This window comes from Denticeps clupeoides, chromosome 15 (assembly GCF_900700375.1).
Source record: "Denticeps clupeoides chromosome 15, fDenClu1.1, whole genome shotgun sequence".
NCBI lineage: Eukaryota > Metazoa > Chordata > Actinopteri > Clupeiformes > Denticipitidae > Denticeps > Denticeps clupeoides.
This window is the reverse complement of record NC_041721.1, coordinates 21,176,080-21,192,018: the sequence shown is the minus strand read 5'-3', so window position 1 is coordinate 21,192,018 and position 15,939 is coordinate 21,176,080. Positions and strand designations below refer to the sequence as shown.

Genomic DNA, 15,939 nt, shown 5'->3' with positions numbered 1-15,939 from the left:
ACGTGACAGCCTCGGTGTGGGGATCCATCCGCAGCGTCAGGTGTGTGGTCTGGTGAGTGATTGGTCTGGGACCTACCAGCCGACCATTGAGAGCAGTAATGTGGACTGGGCTGGAGATGCGTACAAGAGGGTTGCTGTGTTTTTTTGTGAATTTGACATTCACAATAGGAAGAACCATGCCAGCAGGAGAGGGTGTGGATGGAGTGGCTGTGGTCTCACCATCTTGCTGAGGAGCCAAAACTTTTGTGGAAGAGGGTCCGGAGGGCATGGGGCTCCATTTTGGACTTGGCGGCAAGGGTCCGGAACTTTGCTGCGACCTGGCTAACTGACGATGGCCTGTTGGGATACCTGGTGACATAAAGCAGTGAAATCCGCTGGATTAACGTTTGGCTCTGTCATTCTGTCACTCATGTAAGATGGGAAGTCCCAGGTCCATGACATTTTGTGTTTTTGTTTTTTTGTGGGGATTCCCTACCAGCGTTTTGTCAATTCCCCGACGGGGAGGCAATGCTCTTGTATGTGTTAGTAACCTAGTGGGTAACACACTCGCCTATGAACCAGAAGACCCAGGTTCAAATACCACTTACTACCATTGTGTCCCTTAGCAAGATACTTAACCCTAAGGTGCTCCAGGGGGGGACTGTCCCTGTAACTACTGATTGTAAGTCGCTCTGGATAAGGGCATCTGGTAAGTGCTTGTCATGGCCAACGCGCCTCCAGCCCGCTAGAGGGCACCTCACCAGCCTGGGAGACGACGACCCGGAAGAGGAAATGGAAGCGGGCGGTGGCAAGTATAAAAGGGAGGTAACACCAAGGAGACACGCCCGCTCTTTGTATGAGTTAAATGAGTTGTATGAGTTTACTCGCCAGAGACGCTAGCTCTCTCACCCACGACCTACGATAATTGAGATTCCCGTAATACGACCTTCGCCTGCCCACGACTTCGAGAATTGCCTGATCCCCTGGAAACCACGAAAGGAACCCCGACCTGAACTTCCTGACTACAACCTCTTCCTGCCCCTGACCTTGAACCTACCTGACCCATCGGTTAAGACGGGATTCCATGCTCCTCTACCTTCCTGCCGCCCAAGACCTACTCCCGACCTGTCCAAGATCCCGAACCATCCTGAAACCTGCCGTCTTCCGGTTCTCCTCTGCCCCGGTCCTTCCCAAAGATCCCGAACTGACTCCCCGCTGCGTTGCAGCGCGTCCATTACTTCCTCATTCCTCGCCGGCCAGGCGCCCCCGGTCCTCCTGCCCCGCTCGCCCAGTGTCCTCTACCGGTACGACGGCTTATCCCCACGCCCAAAGTATGTCTGCAAGTATGTCATCGAATTCCCCCTGTGACAGTGCTGTAAATGTAAATTCAAATTCCTGGAGCGTGTGAGCGGCATCACGTGACACAATCTGTAAATGGGCCAATATGGGGCATACACTGGACCTTTAAAGTAAAGTGGATCATTGTGATACACTGCAGCACAACACTCCGTGCACACAAGGAAATGTGTCCTCTGCTTTTAACCCCTCACCCTGGGTTACGGCTCGGGATTCAAACCTTCTGATTATGGGGCCACTTCCTTAACTGCTAGGCCACCACTGCCCCTAAGAGGAAAGTAGCAGAGGATGGTTCGGATCCATCGACCTCTGGGTTATGGGCCAAGCACGCTTCCACTGCGCAACTCTGCTATTCATCACCCTAGATGGGACTGGAACCCACAATCCCTATCTTAAAAGGCCAGTGCCTTATGCTCCCCACTCCAACACCTTGCCCGATGACCAAGACAGAATCCGAAGAGGAGAGGTGATGATTGTGGTGATCAGGAAATGGATTTCTTCCACATGGGAATCCATACGGAGCCGCTGAGCCACCGTACAGCCAGTTATCGTCCAGAGGAAACAGGTCGACATCCATGGAGGAGATGGTGAGTGGTGAAGAAAGGGATTCAGTGGGGATGACAAAGTCATGATTTATGAGTCCACAAAGGCAGCAGTGGTGAATGTGTGCTGGTTCCACTCCAGAACAGCTGGGAGGGTGAGTCTGGAGGTCGGCATTGGTGAGGGGGAGGAAGAGGCCCAGTTGAAGGTGCCACTCCAAACAAATGGGTGGCACATTTCCCGGACAGATCAGGATAGCGCGGTTGTGTGAAGGGGACGCGCAGCATGCACGCACACCCACTCAGTATCACCTTTCTCTATCCTGATTGGTGAGGGCCGCCCGCCCAAGCTGCATGGGTTCCCCCAGATTGTCTGAATGTGTGACAGTAGGTGGAGGTTGTGATGGTCGAGGTTGGGGAGTCCAGTGCACGATGGTGGATGAAGCGCCGGTTCTTGGATGGGCCAGCAGATGGCAGTCGATCCTAAGAGCCAGGTGGATGAGGTCTTCATAGGTCTCTGGCATCTCCCAGCTGACCATCTTGTCGTGGATTCTTGGGGCCAGCTTTTCATAGAAAATAATCTGGAGGGCGTGAGCGTCCAGCAGCGTCTTGGAATATGTCAGCGACACGAAATTGGGAGCTGTTACACGTGCCGCTGTCCATTCTGAGGCTTCATCTCAAAGATAAGAGACAATGTAGTTAAAAGCGCCTTGCCGCTCCCCTCGGTGCCGCTCCAGTGCTCTGGGAGAGCCAGACTGGGTTCTGAAACCGAGGGTGGTCGAGGATGTGATCACACTTGACCTTTGACCTGGCTAAATTGTGTTTTCGAGCTGTGTTTCCTAGATCCTGCTCCAGACTTTGATTGGATGTGCGCCACCGAAGCGAAGCAGGGTGAATGTCGGTGGGATCTCATGACCAGATTGTGATTTCCTGTGTCACATGTCAGTCTGTGCTATTGACTCTGATTGATTGCTGTTTAACTGGGAATAATTCATTGTTAAGCAGGATGTGATTACAATGTGTGTGTCTGTAAATCCACCCACCATGAAATGTCACACATTCAATAGCTCTACACAGTGAACACGTAGATAACCCAGTCAGGCATTTACCAAAGATTTGTGTGTGTCTCTCACCAGGTGTGTGTGCAACATTGACTGCGCTCACATCAGCTTCAATCCAGTGTGTGCTTCAGACGGTCGTTCCTACGACAACCCATGTCAGGTGAAGGAAGAGTCATGTCAGAAACAAGAGAGAATTGAAGTGAAGTACCTGGGTCACTGCCAGGGTGAGTTCACCATATTTTATATTGGCCTCACTATCACTCTACCACATCAACTACATACACTTCTGATGGAGAATTATTACTGATTGTATTAGGAATATTACTACAACCTGCCAGGGTGAGCTCAGCATGTTTTATACTGGCCTCACTATCACTCTACCACATCAACTACATACACTTCTGATGGAGTATTATTATTGATATTATCAGAAATATTACTACAACCTGTCAGAGTGAGTTCAGCATGCTTTATACTGGACTGGCCTCACTATCATTCTACCACATCAACTACATACACTTCTGATGGAGTATTATTACTGATATTATCAGGAGTATTACTAAAACCTGCCAGGGTGAGTTCACCATGTTTTATATTGGCCTCACTATCACTCTACCACAGCAACTGCATACACTTGTGATGGAGTATTATTATCAGGAATATTACTACAACCTGTCAGAGTGAGTTCAGCGTGCTTTATACTGGCCTCACTATCACTCTACCACAGCACCTACAGACACTTCTAATGGATAATTATTACTGATATTATCAGGAACATTACTCCAACCTGCCAGGGTGAGTTCAGCATGTTTTATACTGGCCTCATTTTTGCATCCTTTTTACCACTACAACTACAAACACTTCTAATAGAGTAATAGCCCTGATCAGTAATTAATACTTAATCCTTTACTTTTTACACACTCTGGTTGAATAATTTTTTTTTTTATTTTAGCTTTTTTTGGTCAAGGTTTTCTGCATCTGGGTTTTTATTACTGCTATTACTACCGCTGAAGTGTCACTTGATACATGATGGTGATCAGGACTAGCTTTTGCTTCAGTGACTGTGGATAACTTACATTCATCTGGTATGCAGCTGTTGTACAGAGAATATTTCACAAAGACTTAATGGTTCACTACAGGCTCAAACACTAAATCCATTGGTAATATATGTCATGATTAACTGAACTCAGCCTGCTTTTCTGGGTTGTAGGTCAGAGTATATTTGTCTGCAAAAGATAATGTCATGTGAGAGATTCTTGTTCAGTGATGTAAAAGTATCTTCTTTTTATCTTCTTCTTATTAGTGGAGAAGACTGATGGGATGGGCCCTGATGCCAGGGGTCTCTACATCCCCTGCCCAGATCGCTACAAGAACTACTGCATCCACGGAGAGTGTGAATACCCCAACAGCCTGCAGTCTCCCACCTGCAGGTACACTCACCCGGGAAACACTCACACACTCATGTCTACCAAATGTTCAGAGTCACCTAGTGTGCATGTCTTTGAACACCAGCTTGAAACTGGACAATTTGGAGGAACCTATGCAGTTGCATTTTTTTGTTATATATTTTTATGGGATTTTATGTGGACTGGTCTGGGGGTTGATTAAGGAAATATAAATATATTTTTGCTCCCAATGAAAACAAGTGTGTGTGTGTGTGTATCTATCCCCTCACACAGAGGCTCTAATTAGGGTGGAGACAGTTGTACTGTCATTACAGACACACACATACTGCACAATGCATAATTGAAAAAATCTTGTCTTAAATCAAAGCTGAAAGCCATCACATGTCTTTGTTCATGTTCCTCATCATCAGTGCCATATAACATTAGAGCTAGTGCCATTCTGGCATTTACATTGAATTTAGGACAGATTTTTCCTCTAGCACTGTTAATGTTAAAACTTTTATGTCATCTGAATATGAGGCTTTCAGGATTAGAGACTCTAGGTGATTTTCAGACAGAAAAATGCATAAAAGTTCACACCACAGTATGATGTGTGTTTCTTCAGCTGTCACTCAGGCTTCAGTGGACCACAATGTGATACAAAGGAGTATAATGTCATGTATGTGGTTCCGGGTTCTGGAAAGCTCCGCTACGTTCTCATTGCGTCTGTCATCGGAGCCCTGCAGGTGGCAATCATCTGTCTTGTGGTTCTTTGTATAACTCGGTGAGTTTTACACACACACACGCACAACACTTCTGCACCTCAGCCAGCTTCTTTTTAACATTTAGAATCTTCAGTAATTCAATAAAGAATTAAGACATGGAACGGATGGAGTCTAGGAATGGATTAATTTGCCTGCACATTATGTAAACATTAGGTTTATAAAAGAATAGTGGGTTTAATAGAAGATTACAGAACACACAGGGACAGATGAATTAACACATTAAACGCAGTTCCTGGCATAATCTCATCATTTCGTTTCAGTTCATATCCATGCATATATTAAAGGGCTGAGGAGATGTGACAAGAGAGATGAATTATCTAGTCTGTTTGGGAACACACTTCCTTTGACGTCCAGTTTAATCCAGTTACCGTGTTTCCAGAAGGGAATTATCAACTTTTGCCTGTTGAGAGAAATTATCTGCAGATTAAGTAGAAATTGCAGTAATTAAGTAGTAATTGCAGCCTAACGGGGGAATACAACATTTTGTATGCACTGGTTCAGTAGTGACATACTCACATCATCTGAAGTCACTAAATATAAAGTGAAAGTGAAGTGAATGTCATTGTGAAACACTGCAGCACAGCACACGGTGACACAGTGAAATGTGTCCTCTGTATTTAACCATCACCCTTAGTGAGCAGTGGGCACCATGAAAGCTTTCATTAAGGGGACCTCAGTCAAAAGTCTGGAAGCCCCTACCCTGTGGCGGTGAGCCTAAAATTGAGTCATTTTGAAGAATCCAGTGTAAGAAACATATTTCGTATTTGTTGTACGGGGAGAAAGTGAAGTATGTTTGAATCTGTTTTTATCTCTTTTACCTTCATGGCTGCTTTGTTAACTATTGTCATCATCAAAGTTTTTGTCTTGATTGCTTTTTTTTGTTAGTCTGTTTATTACATAACATGATGTGTGTAATTTCATAGTCTTGCATCTTCAGTTTTGGTTTTTAATATAAAAAAAATGCTAGATCCATAGATGAGTAGATGCCTCCAAATTTTTGACTGGTATTGTTTGTCCCACGGTGTCAAAAATTCATGCAGGATTCATGCAGTCTTGTTTGGAAGAAGGAAAAGGGCAGGAGAATGTGAAACAAAGAGAAAAATACACCAAATCTCAAGTGTGTAGTGACTGTGTTGACTCCAGACATCTGACCTTTATCTGAGTTTTAAAGTGACTCCTGTAAACAGACCCCCATTGAGCCCACACCCCCTCATGTGCAAGGCCGGTGATTGCAGTTAGTTTCCTGCAGCGCAGCACAGTGGTGCATTATGGGACAGGTTCACAGCTCAGTCTGTCAGCCTGCAACTGCACATATTTACACCCACTTTCTGCATTATGTTTTCTTGAGTAAAAATGTTGATCTGCCAACCCTGTACTGTTCCATCATGTATTTCTTTCCTTACACTACCTGGACAAGCAGGATATGCATCAGAGTTGGGGCAATTCCACAACTGAATTCAGCCGGAATGGTAAATTCCAATTTAGCAAATTCAAATAAATTCCATGGAATTCTGTTTGCTGAGCAATTAAGATGATTAAATAGCATTTAAATAGCATATTTTCCAAAATTATTTAAACCAATATAAATATTTTCCAAGAGAAGTTCTCGGTTTACCTCGGCTTTTATGCAAAAACACATCTGGGTGGATTAATAAGTGTATGTGGGGTTTATGCAAAATGTATAAATTACAGTAGATTTTCTACTTACTTTACTTAACTTTGGTCCATCTCTAAGAATGCTGGGGAAATTTAAATAATTACACTCAGCACAAGGCCCTATTCTATATTTTTGTGTCAATAAGACAAGAATAAATTCCTAAGAGTTTTCAGAAGCATGTTGCATGTTTCTTCTGGAAATCTGGCAAAATTGGCAACTTCAAGAACAAATAGGTAAACGTAGAAAAATCTAGAAAACTTGAACGCTGTCATTTTTCCATTGTACTAAAATTCATAGCCAGACTGCAAGCACCATTTTAAATACCTTTTCATATTATTATACACACTCAGCGTAAAGAAACATTGAATTAGAAATTTGATATATTGAGGAACCCCTTGTATTGTTTAAGAATTAAATGACTATCATATTTTTTCAGCAGTTTTGTGTGTGTTTTATGCTGCGTTATTGAACATGGCACCTCAGTGGCACCTTGGCGGATCAGGATTCGAACCAGCAACCTTCTGATTACAGGGGCGCTTCCTTAACCGCTAGGCCACCACTCTTATTGACAGTACCGACTGAATTAAGGCATGTCACAGTCTGTGTATACCCATAGTTCGCTTGAGCAGCGCCATGTTTCAGGGTGGTTGTGAACTCTGACCTATGCAAAACATGACATTTCAATAAAGCGCTTCAAACAAAGGCGAGGGAAGAAATGGAGAGAATAATCAGCACGGGTACGATGCCCCCCAGATGGAAAGATCACAGGAGCAACCTGAGAATAACAGGGTCAGATTTGTCATTTTTTTCCTTTTGGTAATGTCACATTAGCATGAATGACCCTATCAAAATATAATACACAACTAAACCATCTTAATGAATTCAGGAAGTACCAAGTCCCAGCATCTGGCCAATAGGAGGCAGAGTGGCTACTTTCTGGTGGAACTGGGTGGTGATTGGTTGTATCTCTCTGATTGTCGTTATAACAGGAAGTGCCCTCGGACCAACCGGATAGCACGACAGAAGCAGAACGTCGTCCCACACTACAGCTCAGAGAACACCATGCGCGCCTCCACTCGACTCATCTGACATGCACACACACACACACACACACACACACACACACACACTCTCTCAAGTAGCCCCACCCCTCGGCGACAGGAAAAGCTGGAACATGCCAGCTCACAGTTTTCATGTGATTGGTTAAGTTCGCTGTCACTCCGCCCTTGCCTGTAGTTCTGTTCTGAGACATACAGTGGGTGGAGCTTATGTATTGAGAGTCTTACTCTGGGTTTTAGCCCCTCCCCCTTTCTTTCTATTTAATAGCAGCACATGTAGGAAGAGGAGGAGGAGAGGATTGGCCCTACAGCCCACTACTCTGAACCAATGGGAGAATGGGGTGAAAGAGTCGCCCATGGCCACACCCTCCAGCCCTCCCCGGGTTCGAGACCCTCTGGATGGACAATGTTTGGTGACGGGGGGGCTCGGGGAAGGGCTGGAAGAAGCAGCTCCACACGTTGCCTTGCATTTGTGGTACACAACACCAATGAAGACAGGAGCCTAGGACAAGCTCTACCAGAGCGATAGGTTTTCAGATAGCCGACCATTGTTGTGATATGTTTCTTTTTTCTGTAATGTAAATAAATAATTTATATCACATAGACACCCCAGTTTTTGTCTGTCTTGCTCTGCTCAACACCCTCAATGAAGAGGAGGTAACAGCAAGTTTTCTGAAGTTTGATGAACTACAGTATATGAACATACTGTTCTGGCTTTTCTCTGTTAGCAGAAGAGAGAACTTTTTTTCCACTTAAACTTTTAAAAAATCCTGACTGCATGAAATGCCTGATTAATTATGTGGCCCAAGTGTACATATGGCAGAAATTCAGGGTGTGAATTTTTACCTAGATGGGATGTCTCTGTCCGCAGGTACGAATAACGGCCGGGTGTAAATTCATATCCACATCCATTCACACGCTTCTACTTTATAGCCGTGTGGCGGTGATGAGAGTCTCATTATCCAGGAACATTATCTTGTCTGCTTTCCACATCCTCATGGACTTTTGAGTGGTCAATATATAGGCTGGACACCACCCATGTATCAGAGACAATTAGGAGAGTTGCTGGTGTGTGTGTGTGTGTGTGTGTGTGTGTGTGTGTTAAAGATTGAACAAGACAAAAGACAAAGCAATAAAGAGTTTTTTCTTAAATTTTTTAGTCATATCTATACGTTATTTTATAAAATGTGTAATAAAAACATGGATGTGTGTGTCTGTGTGGGCTGATTTGGAGCAGCACTTCCATGAAGCATATAGTCCTGATTTGACTGTAGTTTAATATTTTACTAGTTCATTATTACTATTTTTCATGTAATTGAATTATCGTGCATAATTTGAGTTCTTTGAGTCATTTCCTCATATTTTGCCGTTGGCACTAAACTCCCTCTGAAGGATGTGTGTCCAGTTTGTAATTCCTGGGATAGCTTGCACTTCCCTCAAAAATTGGACATGTAACCTGCCAAACCAGCTTGAACTGTATTCCACATGTATTTTAACAGAAGGAAGATACTCGTCATGTGATCCAGGACCTTCTGTGCACTGATATTGATTTGAGCAGCTGTTTGGTAAGGGTTGTCCCCCTCAACACCATCAGGACCACAATTCCACAGGAGAGATTTGCTTTCAATTATTTATGTCCTCAATGCAATCAGAGAGTGGGTGAGCTTATTATTTATGAAGATTTAATATTACAGGAAGAGAGAGAAAAATCATCTTTTCACTGTCATAGGTGACCATAAATGTGCCACTAGATTACTTAGTTCTGGTCCTCGTTAATAAGGAAACGGGCGAGAGAATCTATAAAATGTTTTATTTAAGTCTCTAACTGTCACGACTACGGACTTACGGGGGAAGGAAGCGCAGAGGTCTGACATGCTGGGAAGGGGGTTTATTATAACAAACAATAAAGAAATACAAATAAACAATGGCGCGGTGGCCGAAAACAATTTAACTTAAATAAAGAACATAAACTAACCCGTAGGCGTGTGGCGATTGCCAGAACTCAAAAACATAAAGACATTCACCTACTGAAGTCAAGTTCATGTCTGAGTTCACGAAAATGCCGGAGACCCAGAAGGGGCGGAAACTTCCGGCATTTATGGGGCTTGGATTGGAGTCAGGTGTGGAGCCCAGCTGCAGGCAATCCTGACAGAGCCCCCCCTCCAAGGGCTACGTCCTCGGAGCCCCAGCAGTACCATCAGTGGAGGCAGCGGGGTGGACTGCGGCAACCACAGGGCTCCTGCCCTGCTGTATCCTCCCCTTGGAGGACCCAGTCCCTCGGGCTGGCTCCCCAGCGTGGCGGCCCCGGTCCCTCGGGCTGGCTCCCCGGCGTGGTCAGGCGTGGCGGCCCCGGTCCCTCGGGCTGGCTCCCCGGCGTGGTCAGGCGTGGCGGCCCCGGTCCCTCGGGCTGGCTCCCCGGCGTGGTCAGGCGTGGCGGCCCCGGTCCCTCGGGCTGGCTCCCCGGCGTGGTCAGGCGTGGCGGCCCCGGTCCCTCGGGCTGGCTCCCCGGCGTGGTCAGGCGTGGCGGCCCCGGTCCCTCGGGCTGGCTCCCCGGCGTGGTCAGGCGTGGCGGCCCCGGTCCCTCGGGCTGGCTCCCCGGCGTGGTCAGGCGTGGCGGCCCCAGGTCCCTCGGGCTGGCTCCCCGGCGTGGTCTCGCATGGCGGCCCCGGACCCTCGTACCTGCACACAATAATCAGGGCCGATCCATCTGGGTACGTGTGGGCCCTGTCTCCACACGTCTCCTCTGACACGTCTTGTGTCACCCCCTGCACCGTGCAGGGAGATTGTCCCAGAACCTCCGGCGACTGTTCCAGGCACCCCAAGCTGGTGCCTTCTGGGACTATGCAGCCCCTTTCGCTGCCCGGCCCTGGTGCCAAGGGGGGGGGCATTGCCAGACCATCCGGCTAGCCCCTTCTGCGTCCGTTGGGACAAGCAGGCCCTCTTCCTGCCTGTCCCAACTGGGTCCTCATGCCTACCCGGGGGCTCTATGGCGCTCCACCCCTCTGGAGGTAGACGCAGGCCCATGCCTGGCCCGCCCTCCTCACTGGCTACCGGAGGACCCAGCTCAATCGCTTCCCCACCTACCCCCCCCCTCAGGAGGGGTCCCCAACCCGAACTGCACCCCCCCAAAAAATTCTTTGGGGGAGCACCCCCCCCGGCTGGACTTAGGGGTACCTTGGGGCTTGTCCACCTCGCCTTGGACCAGCACATTCGGGTCAGGAACCTCCTCCCTGGGGTTCGGCTCCGCGGCTGGGTCGCCATCTGGTGGACACAAAGAGGGGAAGTGGGGGCGACATACGGACACATATGCCACGCACACACACACACAGACAGAGACAGACAGAAGAGAGGGTCGTCTGGCTCCCTCTCTGGGCTCTCCGGGACCTCCTCAGGGGGCACAGCCAGGATCTCAGGAGGAGCGACCTTCTCGTCGCCCACCAGTGCTGGGTCTTCTTGCCCCGGATCCTGACTGGCGCTGGATGTGGTGGAGGGGCAGAGTTCGATCCCTGGCTCAGGCTCTGGCCGATCAAACTCCGCCCTCAGTCTCTGCTGGAAGTCCCGAAAACTCCTGTCGGTCTCTCCCTGCTGCCAGAGGGCTGTGCTCCAGCCCCATGCTGATCCAGTCAGACACGTGAGGATGGTAGTGATCTCATCCGTGTCTGCTGCCCCACTGAAGGGTCCTGGGACCATTTGGCTGTCCCACACGGGGCTGGGCACGTCGCTGGAGATGGTGGTGGGCGTGTGGCGTGGGGGGTGGTGGACGTCTTCTCCAGCATGCGGGGGCGCTGGTGATGCGCTGCCGTTCAGCTGGGGAACGTCCAAGCAGAGGGAAGGCGGGTCGGCAACTGGAGCTGGGAGGGCATCTTCCCTGTGAGGCAGTTCCGGCAGTGCAGTTGCTGGCTGGCGACCTCCTGTCGCCCTGTTCCACCAGCTTACCCCCGCATCGCTGTCCTCCTCCTCACTGTTGTCGCACCTCTGGGACTGACGTGGGTTTCCACGGACCTCGCAACGATCATGGACGGGCACGATGGGCGGAGCCATCCCGGCACCGACTGCCCAATCGGCGTCATCCTCGTGTTGGTCCGTGTCGACCTCATACCCTCGGAAGTCACGTGGATCTTCACGGATGTCGCGATGATCTCGGACGCGCGCGCTGGGTGGAGCCATCCCGGCCCCGACTGCCCAACGAAAATCCACGTCATTGTCGCTTTCGTCATCCGTGTCCTCCCACCGGTGACTCCGAGGGTCGTCCACCCTGCGGACATCCTGGACCCATGGCGCGATGAACTCCCAGGGACAGTACTCTGGCCATTCGGGCTGGAGGCTGCCCATCCCCTCGCTGGAGGGACGCCGCCGTTGTTGTCGCTTCTCACCCCCCTGGAAGTGACGTGGGTCCCCACGGACCTTGCGACGATCGCAGACTGGCGCGATGGGCGGAGCCCAACTCTCGTCTCCCGTGCTCTCGCCGTTGTCCGTGTCGTCCCAGTCCACGGGGAGTCTTGCCAGCAGAGCGCAGAGTTCTTGGCTCGACATGGCGAAGATCGTGGGGGTCGCATCTTCTGCGCTCGCTGCCCACGTCACTTCCTCGCTGCTGCCGACGCCAACGTCCTCGCTCCGCCCACTCACCCGCCGACGTTGTCGCTTCCGGGTTTCGCGGAGTTTCCCGGGGATGACGTCATCACGCGGCGCCGCGTACCACGGCTTCTCGGGGAGAAAACGCTCCACCAGAACGGGCGGCGCGTCTCTCCCCTGGTGTCCGCGTTCGCCGCGCCGCGTCCTTCGCGGCGTTTCTTCTCCTCTGCTGTTTACCTCTGTGCTTTTGGGGGGGTCTCCGGCATTCTGTCACGACTACGGACTTACGGGGGAAGGAAGCGCAGAGGTCTGACATGCTGGGAAGGGGTTTTATTATAACAAACAATAAAGAAATACAAATAAACAATGGCGCGGTGGCCGAAAACGATTTAACTTAAATAAAGAACATAAACTAACCCGTAGGCGTGTGGCGATTGCCAGAACTCAAAAACATAAAGACATTCACCTACTGAAGTCAAGTTCATGTCTGAGTTCACGAAAATGCCGGAGACCCAGAAGGGGCGGAAACTTCCGGCATTTATGGGGCGTCAGGATTGGAGTCAGGTGTGGAGCCCAGCTGCAGGCAATCCTGACACTAACCATCATTTCCTCCATCTACCGCCATCCATTCTTCCTAAATATACAGTATGTACCAAATAATCCCCCTTGTTCCTGGTCCTTATAAATATCCCTAAATCCCTCTTGTTCTGTAATAAACATGCCATTCCATATTATTCCATGTATCAGAAGGTCGGAATGATAGGAACAGGACAGAGATCCACACTGATCCAGGACGAAGTATTATCATTATAAAGAGCTCTGTGTGTGTATTTGTGTATGTGAGCAAGTGTTTGTGTGTGAGTGGTGAGTGTGTGTGTTGTGAGTATGTGTGTATGTGAGTGAGTAAACTATATTTGTGGGGTCCGAGGACCCAGTCACCTCATAGGGACCGGAACCAAGTGGGGTCCAAAATGCTGGTCCCACAAGGATTTTCACTTTAACAGGCCTAGGACACTGCCTGCATGTGTCTGGAAATACTAGGTTTTTGTATGGCTTTTCAGATATACTGCAGGTTAGGGTCACACACAGGAAGCGTGTTAAAAGTCTCCAACATGAATGTCTCTAATATTCTCTGAATAAAAGCATTATTATTGAAGCCTTTAACATGAAGTATTTTCTTCTTGACCTTTAATTTAATGGCTGTTGGATCTGCGCCATTCATGGAGCAATACAAGGTAAGTGCAGGAAGTGGAATGTTATACTGGTTAGCCAGTGAAGGGTTGGCAGATTGAATCAATATTCATTTTAGTTTCAGTGGTGAGTAGCTCATATTAATAAAGTTGTACTGAATGAGGTTGGTGGACGGCCAGCCAGGGGAATCCCAGCAGTAGAGGTGAGGTGATGATTGCAGTAACCAGGAAGCTGACCATCTCACCATGGTCATCAAGACGGAGCGGAAGATTGATGGTGCGATGAGTGATGGGGCTAGATGTGATGGTTAGGAGTGATGACAGGGATTCAATGGGAACCTAGAGTTGTTGGATGAAGGTACGATCGAAGAAGTTTGCAAAAATGACTGAGCAGCGAACAATGGCCATCTTACCTTTATAGGAGTTGCATCACCTCATTTCCGCGTTGCTCCCGGTCACATGGATGGAATCACGTGTCATATGTATTTTAAAAAAGAAGCTACAAAATACTGCATTGCTGTCTGTAGAAAAGTGAAAGTGAAGTGATGGTCATTGTGAAGCACTGCGACACAGCACACAGTGCAAGCACAAAAAATATGACAGGCGCCCGGGGAGCAGTGTGTGGGGACGGTGCTTTGCTCAGTGGCACCTCAGTGGCACCTTGGCGGATCGGGATTCGAACCGGCAACCTTCTGTTTACGCTATGACCAGACCACCTTGTCTTGGGAACTCCAAAATGTTCAAACGTACATAAATTTCATGAAAAAAATAACCATATTACTAAATAAAGACTGAAATATAATATAAAAATGAAATTAACTGAATTTAAATATTAAATATTAAAATAACTGAACACATTTTGATATACAGTTCATTAAAGCAAAATATATTGTTTACTGTACTTTACTTTAAATGTACTTTATACATTATTGTGAAATATAACTTTTTTTTTTCATATTAAAGAGGCCTTTTATTTAATTTATTTTTATTCCCAAATGTCCTTCTTTCAGAGTCAGCCTGTATTTCCTGATGGCCTATTTATTTCAAAATGCAACTTTATAGCAGAATGACTTTGTCTGTCAAGAGAGACAGGGATGAGCTAGTTGTGTGATTGGCTGCTCAGACATAAGCAATAGCACATAAAGGGTCGATTTAGGTCTTCTGCTGCAATGTGTTCTCCTAATGAGCTGTATATCAAAATGTGTTCAGTTATTTCACAATTTCATTTTTATATTATATATCAGTCTCTTATTTATTATTTATTCATATGGTTGTTTATTTCATTATTTAAGTCATATTTATTTATTTATTTCATACTAGCCTGTGTTCTTTCTTTTAACCTGGAAATAAAAAGGGACTGTTTATTTTACATCCCATAATTTAATTTCATTACATGTTTAGGCCACCATACTGGGACAAGAAGAAACTGGACAAAAATGGAGAGATCTGCAGTGAAGAAATGTATCATCTCAGGGCAAGTTCCGGGAAAACGGGACTGTGAGCACTGCATTGTCTCGTAACCTGAGGTCTTGAATCAAATCAGTATCTCCAGGTACTGTCCTCACAATTCAGAAAAACTGTGTACACTCGGACCCCACATTTACTGAAGACAAGAAAAAAATGGTCTGGAGGCAAAAGTTTTGATATTCGTGTTTATAATCATATACTGATCCTGCCTGTTTTTTATAGAACCATTGGAACTTGGGGGGCTCATATGTCACAAAAACATGAATGCATGTGTGTGTTTGTGTATGTGAGCGTGTGTGAGTGTGAGTATATGAGTGTTTTCCTGTCCTGTACTGCCCTCTAGTGTTAAGGTGCCCCTGATCACATCAGTCTGCAGCAGCTACTTCATTGAAAATCACTTTCGTATTCTTAGGTGAAGCTTCAATGGTTTATCTGGTTCAATTTGGTGAATTAAATTATTAAATTAAACGCCCGTATCCAGAGCAACTTAAAACGTGCTTTACCATCAGTGACGTAACCATCTATGAATAAAATCATTCCCTGTACTTCTTCTTACATAAGTCAGTTTCATGTTAGTCTAACTATTGTCTAAAGAGGAAGGTCTCTACGCTACTCCTAGGCTGTATAACAGAACCAGGCCCACGGGTGATATGTAGGTACGTGCACGTTCTCCCTTTTCCTGCATGTAAGGCGGGAGCTTTACCCCCGCCTTACATGTGGAGCTGTTTTTCAGGGGGTTGGTACAACCGTATTTCCAGGCCAGGGCATACCAAGCCTCCAGTTTTGTTGACACAGTTGGTCCAGTATGTCCAGCATGTCTCAGGCCCAGTATACAAAGCAAGGTCCATGGATGAGTTGGATGACTTCGACCGGAGAATGCAAGAATGGCC

General features: G+C 47.3%; 1 protein-coding gene across 5 annotated transcripts in view; it reads left to right on the top strand.

Moving 5' to 3' along the window:
- Positions 1–15,098, top strand: part of tmeff2b (transmembrane protein with EGF-like and two follistatin-like domains 2b) — a 56,270-nt gene extending 41,172 nt beyond the window's left edge. For 2 of the 5 annotated variants that reach the window (XM_028955539.1, XM_028955540.1), the window contains 4 exons: positions 3,011–3,159; positions 4,239–4,365; positions 4,946–5,104; positions 8,089–8,427. In XM_028955539.1, the coding sequence (XP_028811372.1) occupies positions 3,011–3,159; positions 4,239–4,365; positions 4,946–5,104; positions 8,089–8,326 (673 nt within the window). In that variant the 3' untranslated portion in view covers positions 8,327–8,427. Of the gene's footprint in view, positions 1–3,010; positions 3,160–4,238; positions 4,366–4,945; positions 5,105–5,365; positions 6,474–7,751; positions 8,428–14,983 lie in introns of those variants that run through there. The other 3 variants (XM_028955542.1, XM_028955541.1, XM_028955543.1) reach the window with 3 other exon arrangements.
- The last annotated feature ends 841 nt before the right edge of the window (positions 15,099–15,939 follow it).